Source organism: Mastigoproctus giganteus, chromosome 13 (assembly GCF_048544385.1).
Source record: "Mastigoproctus giganteus isolate SK-2022 chromosome 13, ASM4854438v1, whole genome shotgun sequence".
Lineage (NCBI taxonomy): Eukaryota > Metazoa > Arthropoda > Arachnida > Uropygi > Thelyphonidae > Mastigoproctus > Mastigoproctus giganteus.
Window position 1 is genome coordinate 164,838,717 of NC_143587.1, and position 22,285 is coordinate 164,861,001.

Genomic DNA, 22,285 nt, shown 5'->3' on the forward strand with positions numbered 1-22,285 from the left:
CTATTATTATTATTACTGTTGTTCAACAAACTCTCTAATTATCCTACATATGTTCAGGATCATGGCTTTCTGGAGTTCCATATAGGTGTTCTCTGGGAGGTCTATTTCTATTAGGTTCTTTTTGGGGGCATCTTTGATGCTATGCCAATGATTGGGATATTCATTACTTGTTCTTCATGCCACATTTTTTTGACTTTCTGTCTAAGGTCAGTGCACTTACTGATCTTTTCCTCATTGGTTTTCTGGAGGTTGCTGATGTTTGGCACTGCTATGTCAATCAGGTATGTAGCCATTTCCTTCTTGTCAATTAGGGTTATGTCTTGCTTTGGCAGCATTGTCTTGTCCATTATTATAGCATGGCCTCAGTATAGTTTGTAAATAGGGGGGGGGGGGTCTCTATTCCAGCATTATTATCTGGGTGAACTGCTCGTGTGTGTGCGTGCGCACGCACGCACACGCAACTGAGCTTCTTGGGGAACTTCTAATCCTGGGGTTTCCCAGTTGTGGAACTTCATAATCGACTGTTGTACCTTTTCCTCCAGATTCTCCATTCACTTGTATGTTCTTCATTTCTAGATTTCTCCTTGGGGGGGGGGGCACAACTGTTATGATTAACCTGCTCCACAGATTGCCCCAGGACCTCCTCTAGTGCTTAATGGTTGAGTCGGGTCCTTTGCCTTTCTTCTCCTCCTCCTGTTGTCCAATTTTTCTGCTCTGTGGTTTTCATCAAATATCCTGTTGTTTGTTTTCCTCTGGACACACTTCCTGTAAAAGTGAAGTCTTTTACTGATAGTCAGGATTTTCTGCTTGACAACATAAAGGTATTCTTTAACTGTTATGATTAACCTGCTCCACAGATTGCCCCAGGACCTCCTCTAGTGCTTAATGGTTGAGTCGGGTCCTTTGCCTTTCTTCTCCTCCTCCTGTTGTCCAATTTTTCTGCTCTGTGGTTTTCATCAAATATCCTGTTGTTTGTTTTCCTCTGGACACACTTCCTGTAAAAGTGAAGTCTTTTACTGATAGTCAGGATTTTCTGCTTGACAACATAAAGGTATTCTTTAATCCTCTGATTATTGGTGTGCTGAGTATGTTTTTGTTCTTGAGGGTGGTCTTCACTTTTCTGATCATCTTCTTATTTCTGTTCTTACCACATTGGTACTGGATCAGTTGGCTTTTCTTCACTGTTATCTCTTCTATCTTCTGCTGTAGCCTTCTTCCCCAGACTGCTGGTTCCTTGTCTTTGCATTTTATTTTCTGTTGCATGTATGGTTTTTCTTCTGTTCATCTTTGTGGTTGCTACAGCAGCACCATAATTTGCTGTGTGGATGGTGTCTAGTGTTACTTTGTTGTTGTTGAAGTAATCCGGTATTATTTGCTGATTTGAGGTGGTCTGCAATTTGCCAGAGGATTCTGTTGGGTCTCTGCTGCTTTGGTATGGTGTGGGTCTTTGTGGGATCGATCCATTCCCTTGAATTCTGCTAGCACTTTCTTCTACTCTTCCTGCTATTATTCTGATTATCATGACCTTGTTTCTTTCCACTTCAGCTGCTCCAGATTGTTATTCTTGTACTTTCTGTTTGTCCTCCAGTTCTGGTTCCACTGTGTCCATATTCGTTGTTGTTTGCATTTGATCACTCGCGTCCCACCTGATTTTTTCCAAGATTACAGAAGCTATCAGGTTCTTTGTGATGATGGTCCATCTCTGGTCTGCTATTTGCTGTTCAGTGACCTGCCTGAACAGTCAAGAATCTTTCCAACCACTTGGTGTGTAGTTGTGACAGATGTGTACACTGTCATGTCTGTCTTTAGCTTTGTTACTTTGTAGTATGCTTGCACGATCAGTATATTCATTTCAATGCTCCACTTCATGTGTTGGCTTCTTTTTTCTTGGGTGGTCACTAGTGCAGCTGCACAGGAAGCACTTCCAAATGGTTGGGATGGGTGGTCTTGTCCTTCAGTTGTGATAGCCACATGGTAGACAGCACCAATGTTTATTATTATTGTTGCTCTTATATTATTTCTTCCTGACTGGGGGATTCCACTCCTTGGCGGATACTGCTACCAAGTGCACATGGTGGTTGTAATGTGTGGTGTTACTGTTGGTTGAGGAAATCTCTGACTATCCTATAGGTGTTCAGGGTTGCAACTTTCTGGAGTTCCTTATAGGTGTTCTCTGGGAGACCTATTGCTGCTAGGCTGCTATGTAGAGTCTTTGGCACCATACTGGTGGTTGACACGATGATCGGGATGGTTGATTCTTGCATATGCCACATCTCCTTGACCTCATGTCTCAGGTTCATGTACTTCCTAATTTTTTCCTCGTGGATTTTCTGGACATAGCTAGTGTTGGGCACCGCTGTCAATCAGATAGGTAGCCTTTTCCATCTTGTCCACAAGGGTTATGTCTGGTCTGTTGTGCGGGATGATCTTATCCATTATTATGGCGCAATCCCAGTACAGCTTCTGGGTTCGGATCTCTAGTACTGCCTGGGATTCGTACTTATAGTATGGTACACTTTCTTTTCACAACTGGCATTTCCTCACTAGCTTCTGATGTATTATCCTGGCTACCTGGTCGTGTCTATCAGTGTACTCACTCTGGGTGATGACCTTGCACCCCACGGTGATGTGTTGGATCGTTTCTGCGGCCAGGTGGCATCATCGACATGTGTCATTTAACATTCCTTTGTGATGTATTTTCTTAGTTTCTGGTATTGATTACTTGGTCTTGGATGGCCAGCATGAATCTTTCAGTCTTGGGGAAGAGTGTCCCGTTTGTGAGCAATGCATTGGAAACAGTGTTATTGATATGATCTTGATGGAGGTCATTATAGTGTCTGCCGTGGAGTGTCTTCTTTGCCCATCTTTCTAACTTCGTTTCTTGTACTATCTGGGCGGGAGGGGGTTCTTTGCTTAGGTTGAGTGGGATATACCATTTATCTATCTTCCTTATGGCCTGATGAAGTGGTGCTGTGTTGTTCTTGAAGTAATTCTTCAGGTTAACTATCGCTGTTTTCTGTTGCTCTATCAGAGGTCCCTTCCTCCCTCTTTCCGAGTTATTGTTAGTCTCTCCACTGCTGACTTCGAGTGGTGTTGGCGGCTCTTGGTCATCATTGTCCTTGTCTTTTGCATGATATCTTCTAGCTTGGTGTTAGTCCAATCTATGACCCCGAAGGTGTATGTTAGTACTGGAGCTGCATAGGTGTTTATGGCTTTAATTGTGTTCCCTCCATTCAACTTTGCTTTCAGCAGGCTTCTGAGCTGATGATATTTTTCAGTCAGGCACTTCTTGATTTCCTTGCACGCCTCTGTGATATAACTGCTGAGCCTGCATCATCCCTAAGTATTTGTAGGTCTCTCCTTCTGTCATAGCTTCGATATCTTTACCAGTCAGCAACTGGTAGTTTCGGCTAAATAATTTTCCCTGGTGCAGTGTGTGTGTGGGTTTTGCATTTATTTAGACCAAATTCCATCTTGATGTCCTTGCTGAATTCTTTGGTGATCCGGAGTAGTTGCTTCTCGGTTGCTGCATAGAGCTTGATGTCATTCATGTACATCAGGTGGGTGAGGGTGTACAGGTTCTTTCTTCCTTCTTTGAAGTTATATCCATACTTGCTGCCGTTAAGCATGGTGGATAGCAGGTTGAATGCTAGACAGAACCACAGTGGGCTGATAGCATCTCCCTGAAAGATTGCTCTTCTAATGGGGATTGGCCTGGTTGTGATGTTCTCGACCTTAATGGTGGTACTCCATTTCGCCATTGTTGCTCCTAGGAAGTTTGTCACTATTGGATTGACCTTGTAGATCTTCAGGGTCTCTATTAGCCAGCTATGAGGTATGGAGTTGAAAGCCTTGCAGTAATCGATCTAGGCCATGTATAGGTTGTGGTGCTTCTTGTAAGCATGCTCCATAACTGTGGCATCTATGGTTAATTGCTCCTTGCATCCTTTCTGCTGTTTGGCCATTATGTTCTGACTCTCTAAGTGGTCTGATATCTTCTTGGTTATGCAGCTGGTAAGGATCTTGTACATCATTGTGAGGCAGGTGATTGGTCTGTATTTCGACAGGTTTCTTGTATCATCGGCTTGAGATATGCGACTCCTTCAGTGAGAAACTTCGGGATTGTCTCCGGTTGCCTTATCATTCGAGTGAACTGGTCCGCTAGGTGCTTGTGTGTGAAGGTGAGCTTCTTGTACCAGTAGTTGTGGATGTTATCAATTCCTGGGGCTCGTGAGTTGTGGGTGTTCCTGATCGACTGTTTTACTTCTTCTTCTTAAATCTCCCACTCTCTCTCTCCTGTCTTTTATGTGTATGTCCTTGGTTTTCTTCTGTTCTACTTCTATCCAGGGTGTTCTTCTGTTATGTCTTACTTCACTGCTCCATATATTTCCCCAGAACTCCTCGATCGTCTTCTTCTCGGGTGGTCCGTTTCCTGCTTTCTCATCTTCACCCAGTTTCCTGTAGAAGGCTCTTTGGTCCTCATTGAAGATTCAGTTATTTATTTTCCTCTGCGAGCTCTCTTTGTGTCTGTGTAGTCTCTTGCTGAATGCGAGGAGGTTCTGCTTCAATGTGTCCAAGTATTCTCTGATTTCTGGTCTCGTGTTTGTTGTGGGCGCTGTCTCTCTTGAGGATGCTCTTCACTGTTCCAATCAATTTCTTACTTCTGTTACCCTGTTGGTACTGGGTCAATTGACCTATTGGCACGCCTCTGTAGCCAGGTGGGAAGGAGCTGTACTGCGTAGCACACGCTTCTTGATTAGACCGGGGTTCGAGCCCATCACCACCAAATAGAGGATGCAGGGAATGACCACCGCATATTCCCAGAGCAATATGGCCTTAGTTGATAATGCTTCTAAAAACCAAATAACAAACAAACAAACAACTGACCTATCTTGACTCTTAATTCTTCTTTCTTCTGCTGAAGTCGTCTTTCCCAGGCTGGCAGTTCATTCTGTTTTCAGTTCTTCTGCTGGTGGTCACTTGTTTGTTTTCCATTAATCCTAGTAGCTACTATGGCAGCTACTAGGATTAATGGAAAAGAAACAAGTTTAATGGAAATTAATTTCCAAGATTAATGGAAAAGAAGCTGGAGGCTGTGTGGATAGCCTCCAGCATTGCACGATCGTTGTCAAGGTAATGTGGCATTATTTGCCGATTGAGGTGGTCTGTTATTCTCCACAGGATTTTATTTGGCCTCTGCTTTAGGTATCAGGTGCGTTCTTGTGGGGTCCATTCCTTCGAATTCTGTTAGGGCCTTCCACTCGGCTTCTATTCTGGATAGCATGACTTCGTCTCTATCAACTTAGGCTACTCTGGGTTATATTTCTTCTTGCTCTTCCTCCTCTGGTTGACCATATTGACCATATTCTTTGTGCATTGCAGTTGATTGCTCACATCCTGCTTGATTTTTTCCAAGATGGCAGGAGCTATTAGGTTCTTCGTGACAATGGTCCTTCTTTGGTCAGCTAATTGCTGTTCGGTGACCTGAATATCTAGGTATCGTTCCAACTACTTGCTATGTAGTATTATTATTATTAGCATTAGTAGAGGCATTTGATGCAAGAAAGCAGGCTTATGCAGCATCAGCCAAAAAAAAAATAATAAAATAAATAAATAAATAAAAAATAACTACTTCCACTTCAACCCTCTGTTCGTTCGAAATACCTGTCCAGCTGAGCCTTAAACTTATTTAGGCTATCAACTTCCACGACAAGGGATGGAAGTCTGTTCCACCAACCAACCACCCACTGGCTAATGGCAAATTTCCTCACGTCTATCCTACCTCTGTCTTTCCTCAATTTGAATTTATGCCCTCTCAGGTGATTATTCTGAGAAAGAGGAAGAATCCCATCAGCATTGAGAATGCTCAAACCATTCAAGGCTTTACATACCTCTATCAGATCACCTCGCTGGTGCCTAGTCTCCAGTCAATGTAATTTGCAAAACTTAAGCCTTTCTTCGTAAGAGCACCCCTTTGTTCCATTCACTAATCTTGTTGCTCTTCTCTGTACTCATTCCAGCATCTCTACATCTTTCTTGAAATGAGGCCTCCAGACCTGTATACAGTACTCTAGGTGTGGCCTGACCATTGCCTTATACAAGGGAATAATCACCTCCTTATCACTGCCAGAAAAATTCCTATATATCATTGACAATACACCATGAGCTATGCTTGCAGCCCGTATGCACTGCTCAGAAAACTTCATATCTGCCTGCACAACCACCCCCAGGTCCCTTTCATTCTCTACCACTGTCCGTGTACAGAGTTGATACATTGCTCTGGGGTTGCTGTTTCCCATATGTTGTACTTTACATTTGTCAATGTTAAACTTCATTTGCCACCTCTCAGCCCATCTGCTCAACCTTTCCAGATCCTGTTGCAGTAGCATAGTGTCAGTAGTCTGCAAACTTGGACATTAAGCTTGATATACCATCATCAATATCATTTATAAATACAGAAAACAATAATGGACCCAATACTGAACCCTGAGGGACTCCACTAATAACATTATTCCATGATGAGCAGTCTCCATTGATTACCACTCTCTGTCTTCTCCCCCTCAACCACCCCTTTATCCATAGCAGCAATTTGCCTCCAATGCCACACTGCTCCAATTTGTGCAGCAGTCTTCCATGTGCAACAGTATCAAAAGCCTTTCTAAGATCCAATTATATAATATCAAATTTATTCCCTGCATCCAGTTCTTTTGTGACTGCATCATAGTATCCAATCAAATTGGTCTGGCAAGACTTCCCCTTAGCAAAACCATGCTGTGTTGGAGCTATAACTGAAGTCTTGTCTAGATGATCCTGCAGTGCTTCTTTAACCAGTGCCTCCATTAATTTTCCAGGAACAGAAGTTAAACTAACAGGTCTATAATTACTTGTGTTGCCCTTTGACCCTCCTTTGTGAATTGGGGTCACATTTGCACATCTCCAGTCCATGGGTACTTCCCCTGAGTCCAAGGAAGCTCTCATAATTATGGCTAAGGGTTTGCTTACTTCCTTTAATATAACTGGATAGATCCCATCCACCCCAGGTGCCTTTCTTGTATTTATCTTCAACAATTTCTCCTCCACTTTACTCTCAGTTATTACAAGATTCTCTAGCTTACTGCCAGAGTTGAATACACCTCTGGCATTCCCCTCGTTGAATAACTCCTCATGTGTGAATGTCGATGCAAAATATTCATTTAGTTTGTTAGCTACCTGAGCAGGAACATCAACAGTTGACCCATCGATATCAAGTGGACCAATCTGATTCATCCTCTTCCTTCTAGAGTTCACATAAGTAAAGAACTCTTTGCTGTTTTTCTTTGCATCCCTTGCCAAAGATTTCTCGTAATCTACCTTCGCCTGCCTAACCTCCTTTGTAACTTGGTTACAGATCAACTTGTATCTATCATAGGCTTCTGTGTCATGTGTTAATTTGTATGTATCCCATGCATTTTTCTTCTCTGCCATATGTCTCATTATTTCATCTGACATCCACTTAGGCCTAAACCTTGAACAATATTTCTTAGTTGGCATGTAAAGCCTAGTAGCTTCCAAGATAAGTTCTTTGAATGCTTCCCATTTTGAATTTGCTGTTGGTAACATCATCAGTTGGTCCCACTGTATAGAATTTAAATACTGTCTCAGTCCATCGTAGTCGCCTTTACGAAAGCAATAACCCTTCTCTTTACCCCTAATGGTAATTACCTCTTTGAGTAATTCCCACTTCAGCACACTGTGATCGCTGCCACCTAGTGGTTCATTTACCTGCAGATTCTTAATGCATGAAGAATCACTACTGATAATCAAATCAAGAGCATTACTCCCTCTAGTTGCCTCCCGAACATGCTGATGTAAAAAACAATCATCCAATAAATCCAAAAAAGCCTTGCTAGTGTGTGAGTGACCAGCCCCCACATTCCAGTCAATATCTGGGAAATTAAAATCCCCCATTATAAGACTCTCGGATTTACTGGCCCACTCTATTTCCCTGTACAGTTTCTTATTATACTCATCAGAGTCATTAGGCTTATAGCACACTCCTACTCTCAATTTTGATCTCTCAATGCTTATGTCACACCAAACTGACTCGACACTGCACTGTCCAGCAATGTCGACTGGCTTCACTTCCTTGGATTTTATGTATTTCTTAACTAATAGCATAACCCTTCCTCCCTTCCTATCCTGTCTGTCCATTCTGTAGAGATTGTACTCCCCAAATTCCAGTTCTGCATTCCTTATGTCTGTGTGACACCACGTCTCTGATATCCCCACAATGTCTGCCTTTGATGTTTTGAGCAATACCTCAAATTCATCAAATTTATTTACTAAACTCCTAGCATTGTTGTACACGCAAGTATACATGCACCTGTTCTTTTTCTGAGCTGCCCTAACACAACCCATGTGTTTACTTGTACCCCAATGATTCCGAGCAGGGTCTGAAATATCCTGCATCTTATTTTCCAGGCTGCGGCTCATTCCAATAGAAGCAGTGCAAGAATCACTTTCACCTCTGCCAGTGGCTACTGTTAATCTATTAGTCCTTGTATCCCCCCAATCTAGCAGTTTTCCGACCCACCTAACACTGCCTCGATAGCATCAGCAAACATTCTTGCACTCTTTCTATTTAAGTGTATCCCATCCCTGTAGAAGCAGTCTCTCCTGTTAACAAGTACAGACCAGGCTGAAAAAAATTCTACCCCTTGAGCCTTATTATTATTATTGTTGTTCAAGGAAGCCTGAGGTTTATGTGCACCAGAAAGAAAAAAAAAAAAAAAAAAAATTCCTGCATTTCCCTGAGAGAGAGAGAGAGAGAGAGAGAGAGAGAGAGAGAGAGAGAAGTAGAAGGGAATCAGCAAGAAAGAGAAGAATAATGATATCCAAGGACCCTATTTTGCTCAGTGGGAGACTATCTCTGACCCCTCTGCCTAAGGCAGAGGTCAGTTATTATTATTATTACTTGTTGCTGCTGTGTTTTTTTTATTTTTTATTATTGAATTTATAAATGATCATCTCTTTCAGGAAGAACCCTTTACATCTTTCTTTCCAGAAGCATTATTTAATATGGCACGCTATTTAATGCATCAGATGATGGGAGATGACTTTCCTGGGGTATCGAGAGTGTATCCTTTAGTACTGTTTCTCTTGAATAGCAATTATTATTTTACTTTTAGTCAGATTATTCTGGTTCTATTTGCAGCATAGTTATTTCACAGCATCCTTTCATTTGCTCACTTTTGTGTTTTCCAAATTTTGGACAATAAGCATGAATTGCCAATCTTAAAAGAGTCTGTAGCATTTTCTATCAACAACATTATGTAACAATTTAGGATGGTTTTTTCAATTTATCTATTTGGTTTATTTGTTTATTAACTTTATTGACTGTATGTAATCATACAGTCAATAAAGTCACTGACTTACATAATATAACATCATACTGGTCACTGACTCACACAGCATTACACCTCACATAGCTGTAAATTTGCCACAGATGTTTGCACTAAGTTATGAATTTTGTTTAATAAGTAATAACACTAAAAGAGAGAAATATCACTTTTTTTTTTTTTTGCACCAAATCTTAAATACAAATATAATTGTTGATAGGAGTGCAGGATTGCTTTCTTCATATTTCTGAACTGGAAATTGATTTTTGTAATCAAATTTTAAATAACTACATTGTAAATTGCCAGTTTTTACACAGAATTTTTCTCAGCTTGGTCTGTTCTTGTTAAGAGGAGAGACTGCTTCTACGGGGATGGGATACACTTAAATAGAAAGGGTGCAAGAATATTTCCTGATGCTATGGAGGCAGAGTTAGGTGGCTCGGAAAACTGCTAGCTTGGGGGGATACAAAGACTAATAGATTAACAGTAGCCGCTAGCAAAGATAAAAGTGATTCTTGCACTACTTCTATTGAAATGCAATTGAGCAGCAGCCTGGAAAGCAAGGCAATGGGAATTTCCAGAACTGCTGGGAGTCATAGTGGAACAAGTAAATACATGGGCTGTGTTAAGGTAGCTAAGATTAAAACAGGTGCATGTATACTTGCATGTAAACCAATGCTATGAGTATAGACTAGGAGTGCTAGTCAAGACATCAAAGGCAGGTGTTGGGAAATCAGAGACATGGTGTCACACAGACATAAGCAGTGCAGAACTGGAATTTGGAGAGTACAATATGTATAGAAAGGATAGACAGGACAGGAAGGGAGGAGGGATTATGCTCTTAGTTAAGAAACAGTCTAAGGAAGCGCATCCAATTGATGTGGGTAGACAATGCCGTTTTGAGTCTGTTTGGTGTGACATAAGCACTGGGAAAGGAAAAATGAGAGTGTGTGTGTGTGTTATAGGCCTAATGAATCTGATGAGTATGATGAGCAATTGTGCAGAGAAATAGAGTAGGCCAGTAAATTAGTGTCTTATAATGAGGGATTTTAATTACCCTGATATTGACTGGAATTTGTGGTTTGGTCACTCACACACTAGCAAGTCTTTTGTGGATTTATTGGATGATTGTTTTCTACACCAGCATGTTCAGCAGGCATCTAGAGGGAATAATATTCTTGATCTGATTATCAGGAGTGATTCTTCATGCATCAAGAATCTGCAGATAAAGGAACCACAGGTGGCAGTGATCACAGTGTGCTGAACTGGGATTTACTCAAAGAGGTAACTACCATCAAGGGTAAAGGGAAGAGTTTTTGCTTTCGTAAAGGTGACTACGATGGTCTGCAATAGTATTTAAATTCTATACGGTAGAACCAACTGATGATGTTACCAACAGCAAATTCAAAATGGAAAGCATTCAAAGAATTAATCTTGGAAGCTACTGGGCTTTTCATACCAACAAAGAAATATTGTTCAAGTTTTAGGCCTAAATGGATGTCAGATGAATTAATTAGACATGTGACAGAGAAGAAAAATGCATGGGGATACATATAAATTAACATGTGGCACAGAAGTCTATGATAGATATAAGCTGGTCTGTAACAAGTTACAAAGGAGGTTAGGCAGGCGAAGGCAGATTACGAGAAATCTTTGGCAAAGGACGCAAAGAAAAACAGCAAAGAGTTCTTTACTTATGTAAACTCTAGAAGTAAGGGGATGAATCAGATTGGTCCACTTGATATCGATGGTTCAACTGTTGATGATCCTGCTGAGGTAGCTAACAAATTATATGAATATTTTGCATCGACATTCACACCTGAGGAGTTATTCAGGGAGGGGAATGCCAGAGGTGTATTCAACTCTGGCAGTAAGCTAGATAATCTTGTAATAACTGAGAGTAAAGTGGAGGAGAAATTGTTGAAGATAAACACAAGAAAGGCACCTGGGGTGGATGGAATCTAACCAGTTATATTAAAGGAGGTGCCAAGGAAGTAAGCAAACCCTTAGCCATAATTATGAGAGCTTCCCTGGACTCAGGGGAGGTACCCGTGGACTGGAGAAGTGCAAATGTGACCCCAATCCACAAAGAAGGATCAAAGGGAGACACAGGTAATTACAGACCTGTTAGTTTAACTTTTGTTCCAGGGAAATTAATGGAGGCACTGGTTAAAGAAGCATTGCTGGATTATTAGGACAAGACTTCAGTTATAGCTCGGACACAGCAGGTGCCTCCGTAGCCAGGTGGGCAGGAGCAGCAGGGAGTGCGTAGCACACCCTTCTTGATTAGACCTGGGTTCGAGCCCCTGAGTCACCAAATATGGAGGATGCGGAAAGTTCAGGGAATGACCACCGGATATCCCCGGAACAATATGGCCTTAGTTGCTAATGTTTCTAAAAACCAAACAGCAAACAGCAGCTCGGACAAAGCATGGGTTTGTTAAGGGGAAGTCATGTCTGACCAGTTTGATTGGATACTATGATGTAGTCACAAAGGTGGATGCAAAGAAAAACTTTGCTATCATATATTTGGATCTTAGAAAAGCCTTTGATACTGTTGTATAAGACTGCTGCACAAATTGGAGCAGTGTGGCATTGGAGGCAAATTGCTGCTATGGATAAAGGGATGGTTGAGTGGGAGAAGACAGAGAGTGGTAATCAATGAACACTGCTCTTTGTGGACTAATGTTATTAGTAGAGTCCCTCGGGGTTCAGTGTTGGGTCCATTGTTGTTTTCTGTATTTATAAATGATATTGATGATGGTATATCAGGCTTAATGTCGAAGTTTGCAGACAATACCAAGGTTGGCAGAGTTGTTAATGACAGTACACTGCTGCAACAGGATCTAGAAAAGTTGATCAGATGGGCTGAGAGGTGGAAAATGAAGTTTAACATTGACAAAAGTAAAGTACTACATATGGTACTCTGTGGTACCACACTGACAGAGGTAGAGAATGAAAAGGACCTGGGGGTAATTGTGCAGGCAGATACAAAGTTTTCTGAGCAGTACAGACTGTCTGCAAGGGTAGCTCATTGTGTCTTGTCAATGATATACAGGAATTTTTCCATCAGGGATAAGGAGGTATCCCCTTGTATAAGGCAATGATCAGGATGCTCCAGACCTGTATACATGTACCAGACTTGTGTACAGGTCTGGATGCCTCATTTTAAGAAGTTTGTAGAGCTATTGGAACGAGTACAGAGAAGGGCAACAAGATTAGTGAATGGAACAAAGGATTGCTCTTATGAAGAAAGGCTTAAGTTGTGCAAATTACAGTGTCTGGAGACTAAGCACCTGATCTGATTGAGGTCTATAAAGCCTTGAATGGTTATATCATGCTCAATGTGGATGGGTTTCCTTCCTCTTGCTCATTATAATCGCCTGAGAGGGCATAAATTCAAATTGAGGAAAGACGGTTGTAGGATAATTGTGCGGAAGTGTGCCTTTAGCCAGTGGGTGGTTGATTGCTGGAACAAACTTCCATCTGTCGTTGTAGAAGTTGATAGCTTAAATAGATTAAAGGGCAGAACTTGACAAACGTTTGGAGCGAGTGGATGAGTAAAATAAGTTCTAATACCTCTCGTGTTTGGGGTACACATAAAAAAAAAAATAATAAAAAAAATAAGGGTTGTTTTTTTTTTTTTTTTTTTTTTTTTTTTGGCTGATGCTATATAAGCTTGCTTTCTTGCATCATGTGCCTTTGCTAATGCTAATTTTCTTATAATGAAAGGTAACAATTAACATATGTAGTCCCCCACAATTCTCCCAGCCCCTCCATACTAGATTCACTTGTCATTCAGTAAATATAGATATAATTGTCCACCATATAGCATAGAATTACAACAACATTATTTTTTCTATGTAATTCCCATTACAGTTTAGACATTTATTTCAATGTTAAATGAGTGAATGGTTAGCACTTATTTAACATTCATGGGCAAATAATTAGTCATTATTTCTTAACAATAGAAGAAATAATGCAATGAAATAATGTTAATTATTTGCAGCTGTATAGTACCTTTATCCATTACAAATTCAACAACAGTTCTTTGAGTGGCCCATAGAAATTGTAATTGAGGTTGGTTAAGACTATTCAGTTAACATGCAAGAATTCCTTTTAATAACAAAAAAAAAAAAAAAACAGCACCAGAATCTGCTATCTTCCAATCACCAACTGATCTCATTTTATCCAGTACCTTTATCCATTACAAATTCAACAACAGTTCTTTGAGTGGCTCATAGAAATTGTAATTGAGGTTGGTTTAGACTATTCAGTTAACATGCAAGAATTCCTTTTAATAACAAAAAAAAAACAAAAAACAGCACCAGAATCTGCTGTCTTCCAATCAGCAACTGATCTCATTTTATCCACTGTGAAGCAGTAATAAGTAACAATCTTTCTCATTTTGAGAGTATATCTTGTAGAACCACAAAAAACTTTGACTATACTGTACTACAAATTACAGCTGCGATATTTTCTTTGGCCAATATGGACAGTCTTGAATTTTTTGGTGGACAGTGATGATAGGTATTTCTGAGTTATTTATTATGATTTTCCTTTTAGTGGAATGACAACATGATGCAACAATGCCAGCGATAGTGCATTCCAGAAAGGCTCATTTCTTTGCTACATATGAGATGAGATTTTCGAAATGAGCTCCTTACTTGGATTCATTGGTGAACAGACCATTTGCTTTTTGGAGACTGAATCTGATTACCGATTGGTTGTTGCTTATCATCAAATGATTGATTTTGAGTACATTCTTTAGCAGTTTTGTCCTTATTTCTCTGATATTGCACTCATGTCATATGCACAGAATACATGTGGATTAATATTAGCATTAGCATTAGTAGAGAGGCATATGATGCAAGAAAGCAAGCTCATTCAGCATCAGCCAAAAAAAAAAAAAAAAAAAAAAAAAAAACAACCACTACTCCCATTTCACCCCTCCGTTCGTTCGAAATACCTGTCCAGCTGAGCCTTAAATTTGTTTAGGCTATCAACTTCAACAACAAGTGATGGGAGTCTATTCCACAAACCAACTGCCCGCTGGCTAAAGGGAAATTTCCGCACATCTATCCGACATCCGTCCTTTCTCAATTTGAATTTATGCCCTCTCAGGTGATTATTCTGAGCAAGAGGAAGAATCCCATCGGCATTGAGCATGCTCAAGCCATTCAAAGCCTTATACACCTCTATCAGATCACCTCACCGATGCCTAGTCTCCAGGCTCTGTAATTTGCAAAACTTAAGCCTTTCTTTGTAAGAGCAACCCTTTGTTCCATTCACTAATCTTGTTGCCCTTCTCTGTACTCGTTCCAGCAGCTCTACATCCTTCTTGAAATGAGGCCTCCAGACCTGTATACAGTACTCAAGGTGTGGCCTGACCAATGCCTTATACAAGGGAATAATCACATCCCTGTCCCTGCTAGAAAAATTCCTGTATATCATTGACAAGACACCATGAGCTACTCTTGCAGCTCGTCTGCACTGCTCAGAGAACTTCATATCTGCGTGCACAATTACCCCCAGGTCCTTTTCATTCTCTACCACTGTTAGCGTAGTACCACAGAGTTGATACTTTGATCTGGGGTTACTGTTTCCCATATGTAGTACTTTACATTTGTCAATGTTAAACTTCATTTGCCACCTCTCAGCCCATCTGCTCAACCTTTCCAGATCCTGTTGCAGCAGCATAGTATCAGTAGTGTCCTTAACAACCCTGCCAACCTTGGTATCGTCTGCAAACTTGGACATTAAGCCTGATACACCATCATCAATATCATTTATAAATACAGAAAACAACAATGGACCCAACACTGAATCCTGAGGAACTCCACTAATAACATTAGTCCACGTTGAGCAGTGTCCATTGATTACCACTCTCTGTCTTCTGCCACTCAGCCATCCCTTTATCCATAGCAGCAATTTGCCTCCAATGCCACACTTCTCCAATTTGTGCAGCAGTCTTCCATGCGCAACAGTATCAAAAGCCTTTCTAAGATCCAAATATATAATATCAAAGTTATTCCCTGCATTCAGTTCTTTTGTGACTACATCATAGTATCCAATCAAATTGGTCAGACAAGACCTGCCCTTAACAAAACCATGCTGTGTCTGAGCTATAACTGAATTCTTGTCCAGATGATCCTGCAGTGCTTCTTTAACCAGTGCCTCCATTAATTTTCGTGGAACCGAAGTTAAACTAACAGGTCTATAATTACTTGTGTCAGCCTTTGATCCTCCTTTGTGAATTGGGGTTACATTTGCACATCTCCAGTCCATGGGTACCTCCCCTGAGTCCAAAGAAGCTCTCATAATTATGGCTAGGGGTTTGCTTACTTCCTTTGCTGCCTCCTTTAATATAACTGGATAGATCCCATCCACCCCGGGTGCCTTTTTTATGTTTATCCTCAACAATTTCTCCTCCACTTTCCTCTCAGTTATTAGAAAATCATCTAGCTCACTGCCAATGTTTACTTCACCTACGACATTCCCCTTCCTGAATAACTCCTCATGTGTGAATGTAGATTCAAAATACTCGTTTAGATTGTTAGCCACCTCAGCTGGATCCTCAACTGTTGAACCATCAACATCCAGTGGACCAATCTGATTCATCCCTTTCCTTCTTGAGTTTAAATAGGTAAAGAACTCTTTTCTGTTTTTCTTTGCATCCTTTGCCAAGGATTTCTCATAATCTGCCTTTGCCTGCCTAATCTCCTTTGTGACTTGGTTACAGACCAACTTATATCTATCATAGGCTTCCATGTCACCCATTAATTTGTATGTATCCCATGCATTTTTCTTCTCTGCCATATGTCTCATTAGTTCATCTGACAACCATTTAGGCCTGAACCTTGAACAATATTTCTTGGTTGGTATGTAAAGCCTGGTAGCTTCCAAGATTAGTTCCTTGAATGCTTCCCATTTTGAATTTGCTGTTGGTAACATCATCAGTTGGTCCCACTGTATAGAATTTAAATACTGTCTCAGACCATCATAGTCGCCTTTACGAAAGCAAAAACCCTTCCCTTTACCTCTGATGGTAGTTACCTCCTTGAGTAAATCCCACTTCAGCACACTGTGATCACTGCCACCCAGTAGTTCCTTTATCTGCAGATTCCTAATGCATGAAGAATCACTACTGATAATCAGATCAAGAGTATTACTCCCTCTAGTTGCCTCCCGAACATGCTGGTGTAGAAAACAATCGTCCAATAAATCCACAAAAGCCTTGCTAGTGTGTGAGTGACCAACCCACAAATTCCAGTCAATATCTGGGAAATTAAAATCCCCCATTATAAGACTCTCTGATTTACTGGCCCATTCTATTTCCCTGTACAGTATCTTATTATACTCATCAGAGTCATTAGGCCTATAGCACACTCCTACTCTCAATTTTGATTTACCTATGCTTATGTCACACCAAACTGACTCGACACTGCCCTGTCCATCAATGTCGACTGGCTTCACTTCCTTGGATTTTATGTGTTTTTTAACTAATAGCATAACCCCTCCTCCCCTCCTGTCCTGTCTATCCTTTCTATACACATTGTACTCCCCAAATTCCAGTTCTGCATTCCTTATATCTGTGTGACACCACGTCTCTGATATCCCAACAATATCTGCCTTTGATGTTTTGAGCAATACCTCAAATTCATCAAATTTATTTACTAAACTCCTAGCATTGGTGTACATGCAAGTATACATGCACCTGTTTCTATTCTTAGCTACCCTAACACAACCCATGTGTTTACTTGTACCGCAATGACTTCCAGCAGTCTCTGAAATATCCTGCATCTTGTTTTTCAGGCTTCTGCTCATGCCAATAGAAGCAGTGCAAGAATCTCTTTCACCTCTGCCAGTGGCTACTGTTAATCCATTAGTCTTTGTCTCCCCCCAAACTAGCAGTTTTCCGACCCACCTAACACTGCCTCGATAGCATCAGCAAATATTCTTGCACCCTTTCTATTTAAGTGTATCCCATCCCTGTAGAAGCAATCTCTCCTGTTAACAAGTACATTCCAGGCTGAAAAAAATTCTACCCCTTGAGCCTTGCACAATCTTTCCAGGGCCGAATTGAATGACAAGGCTCTCATCATATACTCCCTCCTATCGTGTCTGGGCAGAATTGCAGACACTTTCAAATTCAACCCTACTTTACGGCTTTTTTTCAACAGTGACCTGTACTTGTTAAGTAATTCCGCTGGTCTCCTACTCTTAATATTTTATATTGCACTCATGTCATATGCACAGAATACATGTGGATTAATTTAGTGGTTACTGCACATGCTGTTACACTCTTGCCTTATTAGAATGTAACTTTCTATTTACTTTTATTTCTATTTCTGTTTACACCCATTTTCAGCATTTTCCTGTACCATACTTTCTAGAATTACTCATGATAATCCTTATATTTATTTATTTATATAATATTTATATATTATGGTTATTAGAAGAAGAACTCTTTATTGCATACAAAAGGCACATGCCATTCACAGTACCCTTCATGGCTACAAGCCAGGGGTTTATGTTACGTTGATTATGTCAATATTATGTTATTATTATGTTAATACCATTCTTATACCACAAGACATTAATAATATAATTTATTAGGCTGTTCGCCTAAATTAATATACATTAAGTAATTTAGGCAAACAGCCTTATAAACTATATTATTAATTTCACATGGTATAAGAGTGGTATTAATATAATACCACTCTTATACCATCTGAGTTGTATTAATATAATACCACTCTTATACCATGTGAGTTGTATTAATATAATAATAACCTTAATTAATAACCTTAGCGTCCTTCCCTAACTATAATATTTATATTTATTCCTTTTATTTAAATTTTTGTTATTCATGAAATTTTTTACTGGTATTCAGAGGGTGATTTACTTTAATTTTTCTTAAAATAAGTGACGTTTTGATTTGTAGAAATAATTGTGTTTATTAAAATTTCAGGTTTCTGTAATATGTTTCTTGTATATGAAGGTATATGAGGTATGATCAGAAAGTTCAGAGATTGAGCTAATATTTGGAAAATGATGAAACCAACTGGCTATTCAGATGGATCTCCTTCGAAGTAGTCTTCTTGACACTGTACATGCCATTCTAGTGCTTCTGTAACTTCAGGAAACATTCCTCGTAGTCATCCTTTTGGAATGCCAATAAGTCCTATGTCATATTCTGAATAATTTCCTCAGTCATTGCCAAACTGTGATCCCTTCTGAGGGGACTTTAAGCGTTTGTCAAGGAGGGGATCACAGGGAGCTAAATCTGGTAAGTATAGTCGATGTGAGACCACAGTTGGATTGCATTTCAAGCAATCCTTGAATGGAGAGTACAAAGTGCACAAGCATATTTTCATGTTGCTTTCAGCTGCTTTCTCTAGACAGCTATTTTCTCTAGATAACATTGTGTAGAACTGTAGAACAGTTCTGCATTATTTCTGGTTGTTTTCTGCTTAATGATGCAAGACAAATTTATAATGAACAATGCCCTTTGAATCAAATTATACAATAAACATGATCTTCACATTTGATCAAGATTTGGGGACTTAGAGAAGATGAAGTTAGTCACTTGAGAAGGCTGTCTTTTTTTCTGGGTAATTGCCTACAATTACCCAGAAAAACAGTCACTGATAATCTTTGTGATTACCCTCGATTTTAAATTACACTTACTGATAATCCTTGTAATTATCAGTGAAGGGTGTGAGGTACAAATTTAGCTGAAACACTTAGTATTTAAATAAGAAATATCAGTTTCACTGGCAACATTGCAGATAGTCAAGTTTCATTTACTCCTGGTCTGCTAATGAATTCAAGAAACTGAATGATTGGTTTTTGAAGTTGAAAGGGCCAAAATGGGGATCATCTTTGACATACGAGCATCAAGCCATTGCTTGTATGTCAAAGATGACATTAAACTTTGCGAAAGATGAAAAGTCTTTGAACAATGCACATAGTCTTTTCTGGGAAAGCTGTTTTTAATATTGTGGGAGGTTTGGTTGCACTTCTCCCTAATTGGAAAAAAATATAATCCAAATTTGTTGTATTGTAAAATCATTCATTTTAAAAGGTGATGAGATACGTGGAACTCCTTCTATTCATTTTTTGCTAATTCATACTGCTGCAGATAAACAAGTACAGGGGATCATCGTTATCTGAGGGTAATTGGTTCCAGAAAATTCCACTTAAAACGGAGACCAGATTTTCATAATGTTTATTATTTAAATAAAACTAAATACAACTAGGCATATTATTTTAAGAGTTTAAGGTTCTATATCTATATAATATTGATGTAGATACACCATAGACAACTCTTAAAGAAAAACTACGGTAGTAGTGTGAAAGGCATCATTTCATATGTATCTCATATTGTGTTCATCCTTCACGAGTTGCCCATGTTGTATTGCACTACCTTGAATAAGTAATGCTTCACTAATAGAGAAGACTATTGTTACTTATTCTCAGTGGGCACCACCACTCAGATAGTACAATTTCAAAGCTAGTTAGCTTTCATCAGTGGGTGGGCAAGTATCCTGGTATTGCAAGTGAAGTGTTACTTATTTGAGATAGTGCAATACATGGGCAACTCGTTGTGAATGATGAGCACAATATGAGATAAAGATGAAATGATGCCTTTCACATGACTATCATAGTGAAGAGTTATCTATGGTGTACCGATATATTATATAGTAATGTTTATTATGGATGAAGGAACTGAAAAATGAGAAAATTATTTTGTTAGACCTTTTTTATTATAATATTTTGCACAACGTAAGGTTTTTAAGTTACACTATTTTTCAGTTGTACAAATAAAGAATGAATCCAGAGTTGTTCGTGTTTTTTTTTTGCACCATATGTTTTCAGATAAAATTGTGTCGTAGCATTTAGTTATGTCTTTAACTTCTCCCAAAAAATATTCAAGTGCTTCATCAATTTTCTCAAGGGAAAAAAGCTTTAATTCTTTAATTTTCAAATCCACACAACTGTGGGTGCTCAGATAATGAATACTCAGATATTGGGGACCCTCAGTATCACATTACTGTGTCTAAATGAGTCACTCAATGTGCTGCAGTTTAAGAATACAAAATCAGGCCCCGTGTATCACATTACTATGTTAAATGAGTCACTCAACATGCTGAAGTTTAAGAATACAAAATCAGTCGCTGAAACTTTCTTGATCACATCTCATTATGCTATAAAAAGATAAGATAAATTATTTTTTAATCAGTTTATTATTTTTTTTTAGAATTATTAAAATCAGCAATCATATGACTGGAATGGCCGACAGAAATCAGACAGCAAACAAGACATAAAAGTCTTGTTTGCTGTTTTTATTTAAATACAGTATATTTTGAATGGAGCTTTTTGCCTTATATATGTTTCCAGAGCTATCCATTATGCATTAGCTAAACAAAGTCGTAATCTGAGAGCTTTTAAACTAGCCCGTCATGCATATGATAAACTTCAAAATCTTCATGTTCCACCTCGTTTTCAGGAAGCAATTGAACTGGGAGCTGTCACTATTCGTGCAAAACCCTTTAGTGATGCTGAGGTAAGATTTCATTTATATTAGTATCAGTAGTGACAAATAATGCAAAATAAACAAGCTTATACAGCAGGAGGAAAAAAAAAAAAAAGAAAGAAAGAAAAAGAAAATGTACTTTCCACATTACCTGTCTGATCCCTCTTATAATCTGTTTAGTTCTTCCTTAAATTTATTCAGAGTACCCATTTCCTATGAAAGAATAAACGAGATTTTCCAAAGATTTTCTGAGCAATGCAGACAGGCTGTGAGGGCAGGTCATGGGGGGTTTTGTCAATGATATATAGGAATTTTTCTGGCAAGGAAAAGGAGGCGATTGTCCCTCTGTATAAGGCAATGGTCAGGCCATGCCTTGAGTACTGCATACAGGTCTGGAGGCCTCATTTTAGGAAGGATGTAGATTTGCTTGACCTTGTACAGAGAAGGGCAACAAGATTGGTGAGGGGAATGAAGAGATCCTCTTACCAAGAGAGGCTTAAGTTCTGCAAATTGCAGTGGCTGGAGACTAGGCACCTGCGCGTTGATCTGATTGAGGTGTATAAGGCCTTGAATGGGTTGAGCACGCTGAATTCTGATGCGTTCCTTCCACTTGTTCAGATTACGAACCTAAGGGGGCATAAATTCAAATTAAGAAAGGACAGGTGTAGAATAGATGTGCGGAAATTTGCCTTTAGCCAGCAGGTGGTTAATTGCTGGAACAAACTTCCATCTGTCATGGAAGTTGATAAGTTGAATAAATTTAAGGAGGAACTGGACAGGCATTTGGAGGGAATGGTGTGATTTTTTTGGCTCATGCTGCATAAGCTCATACACTTGGTTTCTTGCATCACATGCTACTACTACTACTACCCCAACGATCTGGTCGTACTACTCAGTGGTTCCACCTTGGCCTACTTGGAGGGGCAGGCCAACACTGTCCTCTCAGCTAATTCAAGAATGAGCTAATCTACAGAAGCTTTGTGTATCCACAAATAAGACAAAAATGCTTCTTATAAGCGATAACCTGAATATTCGCACACCCACGGTTATCAAGCTGAACCAAAACTGGGTTCAGTTTCTAAAATGTGTTGGCATTATCACTGATCACAAATGGAGCCTTATCTTGACTGCAAGGAGAAGAATAAAGGATATACAGAATTACCAGCTCCCGTAACCAAAATAGAATCCAGTCTGTTTTGGTTACCTAAATAATTCACTTCAAAATGACTAGGGCCTGTCATATAACCTCCATAGCAGCCATAATACACTGCTCAAAAAAATTAACAGAATAAAATGTTTTTGTCGATATTTTATTGTGAACAGTGTTGCTGAAGGTGAATATTTGATGTAATAGGTATTCTTTCAT

At 39.5% G+C, this 22,285-nt stretch overlaps 1 protein-coding gene across 4 annotated transcripts in view; it reads left to right on the forward strand.

The window, feature by feature from the left end:
- The window catches only part of Oseg1 (intraflagellar transport protein Oseg1), a 540,669-nt gene that overhangs the window by 412,014 nt on the left and 106,370 nt on the right, over positions 1-22,285 (forward strand). For all 4 annotated transcript variants that reach the window (XM_090387737.1, XM_090387735.1, XM_090387736.1 and 1 more), the window contains 2 exons: positions 9,016-9,116; positions 20,784-20,949. In XM_090387737.1, the coding sequence (XP_090243863.1) occupies positions 9,016-9,116; positions 20,784-20,949 (267 nt within the window). The remainder of the gene's footprint in view (positions 1-9,015; positions 9,117-20,783; positions 20,950-22,285) is intronic.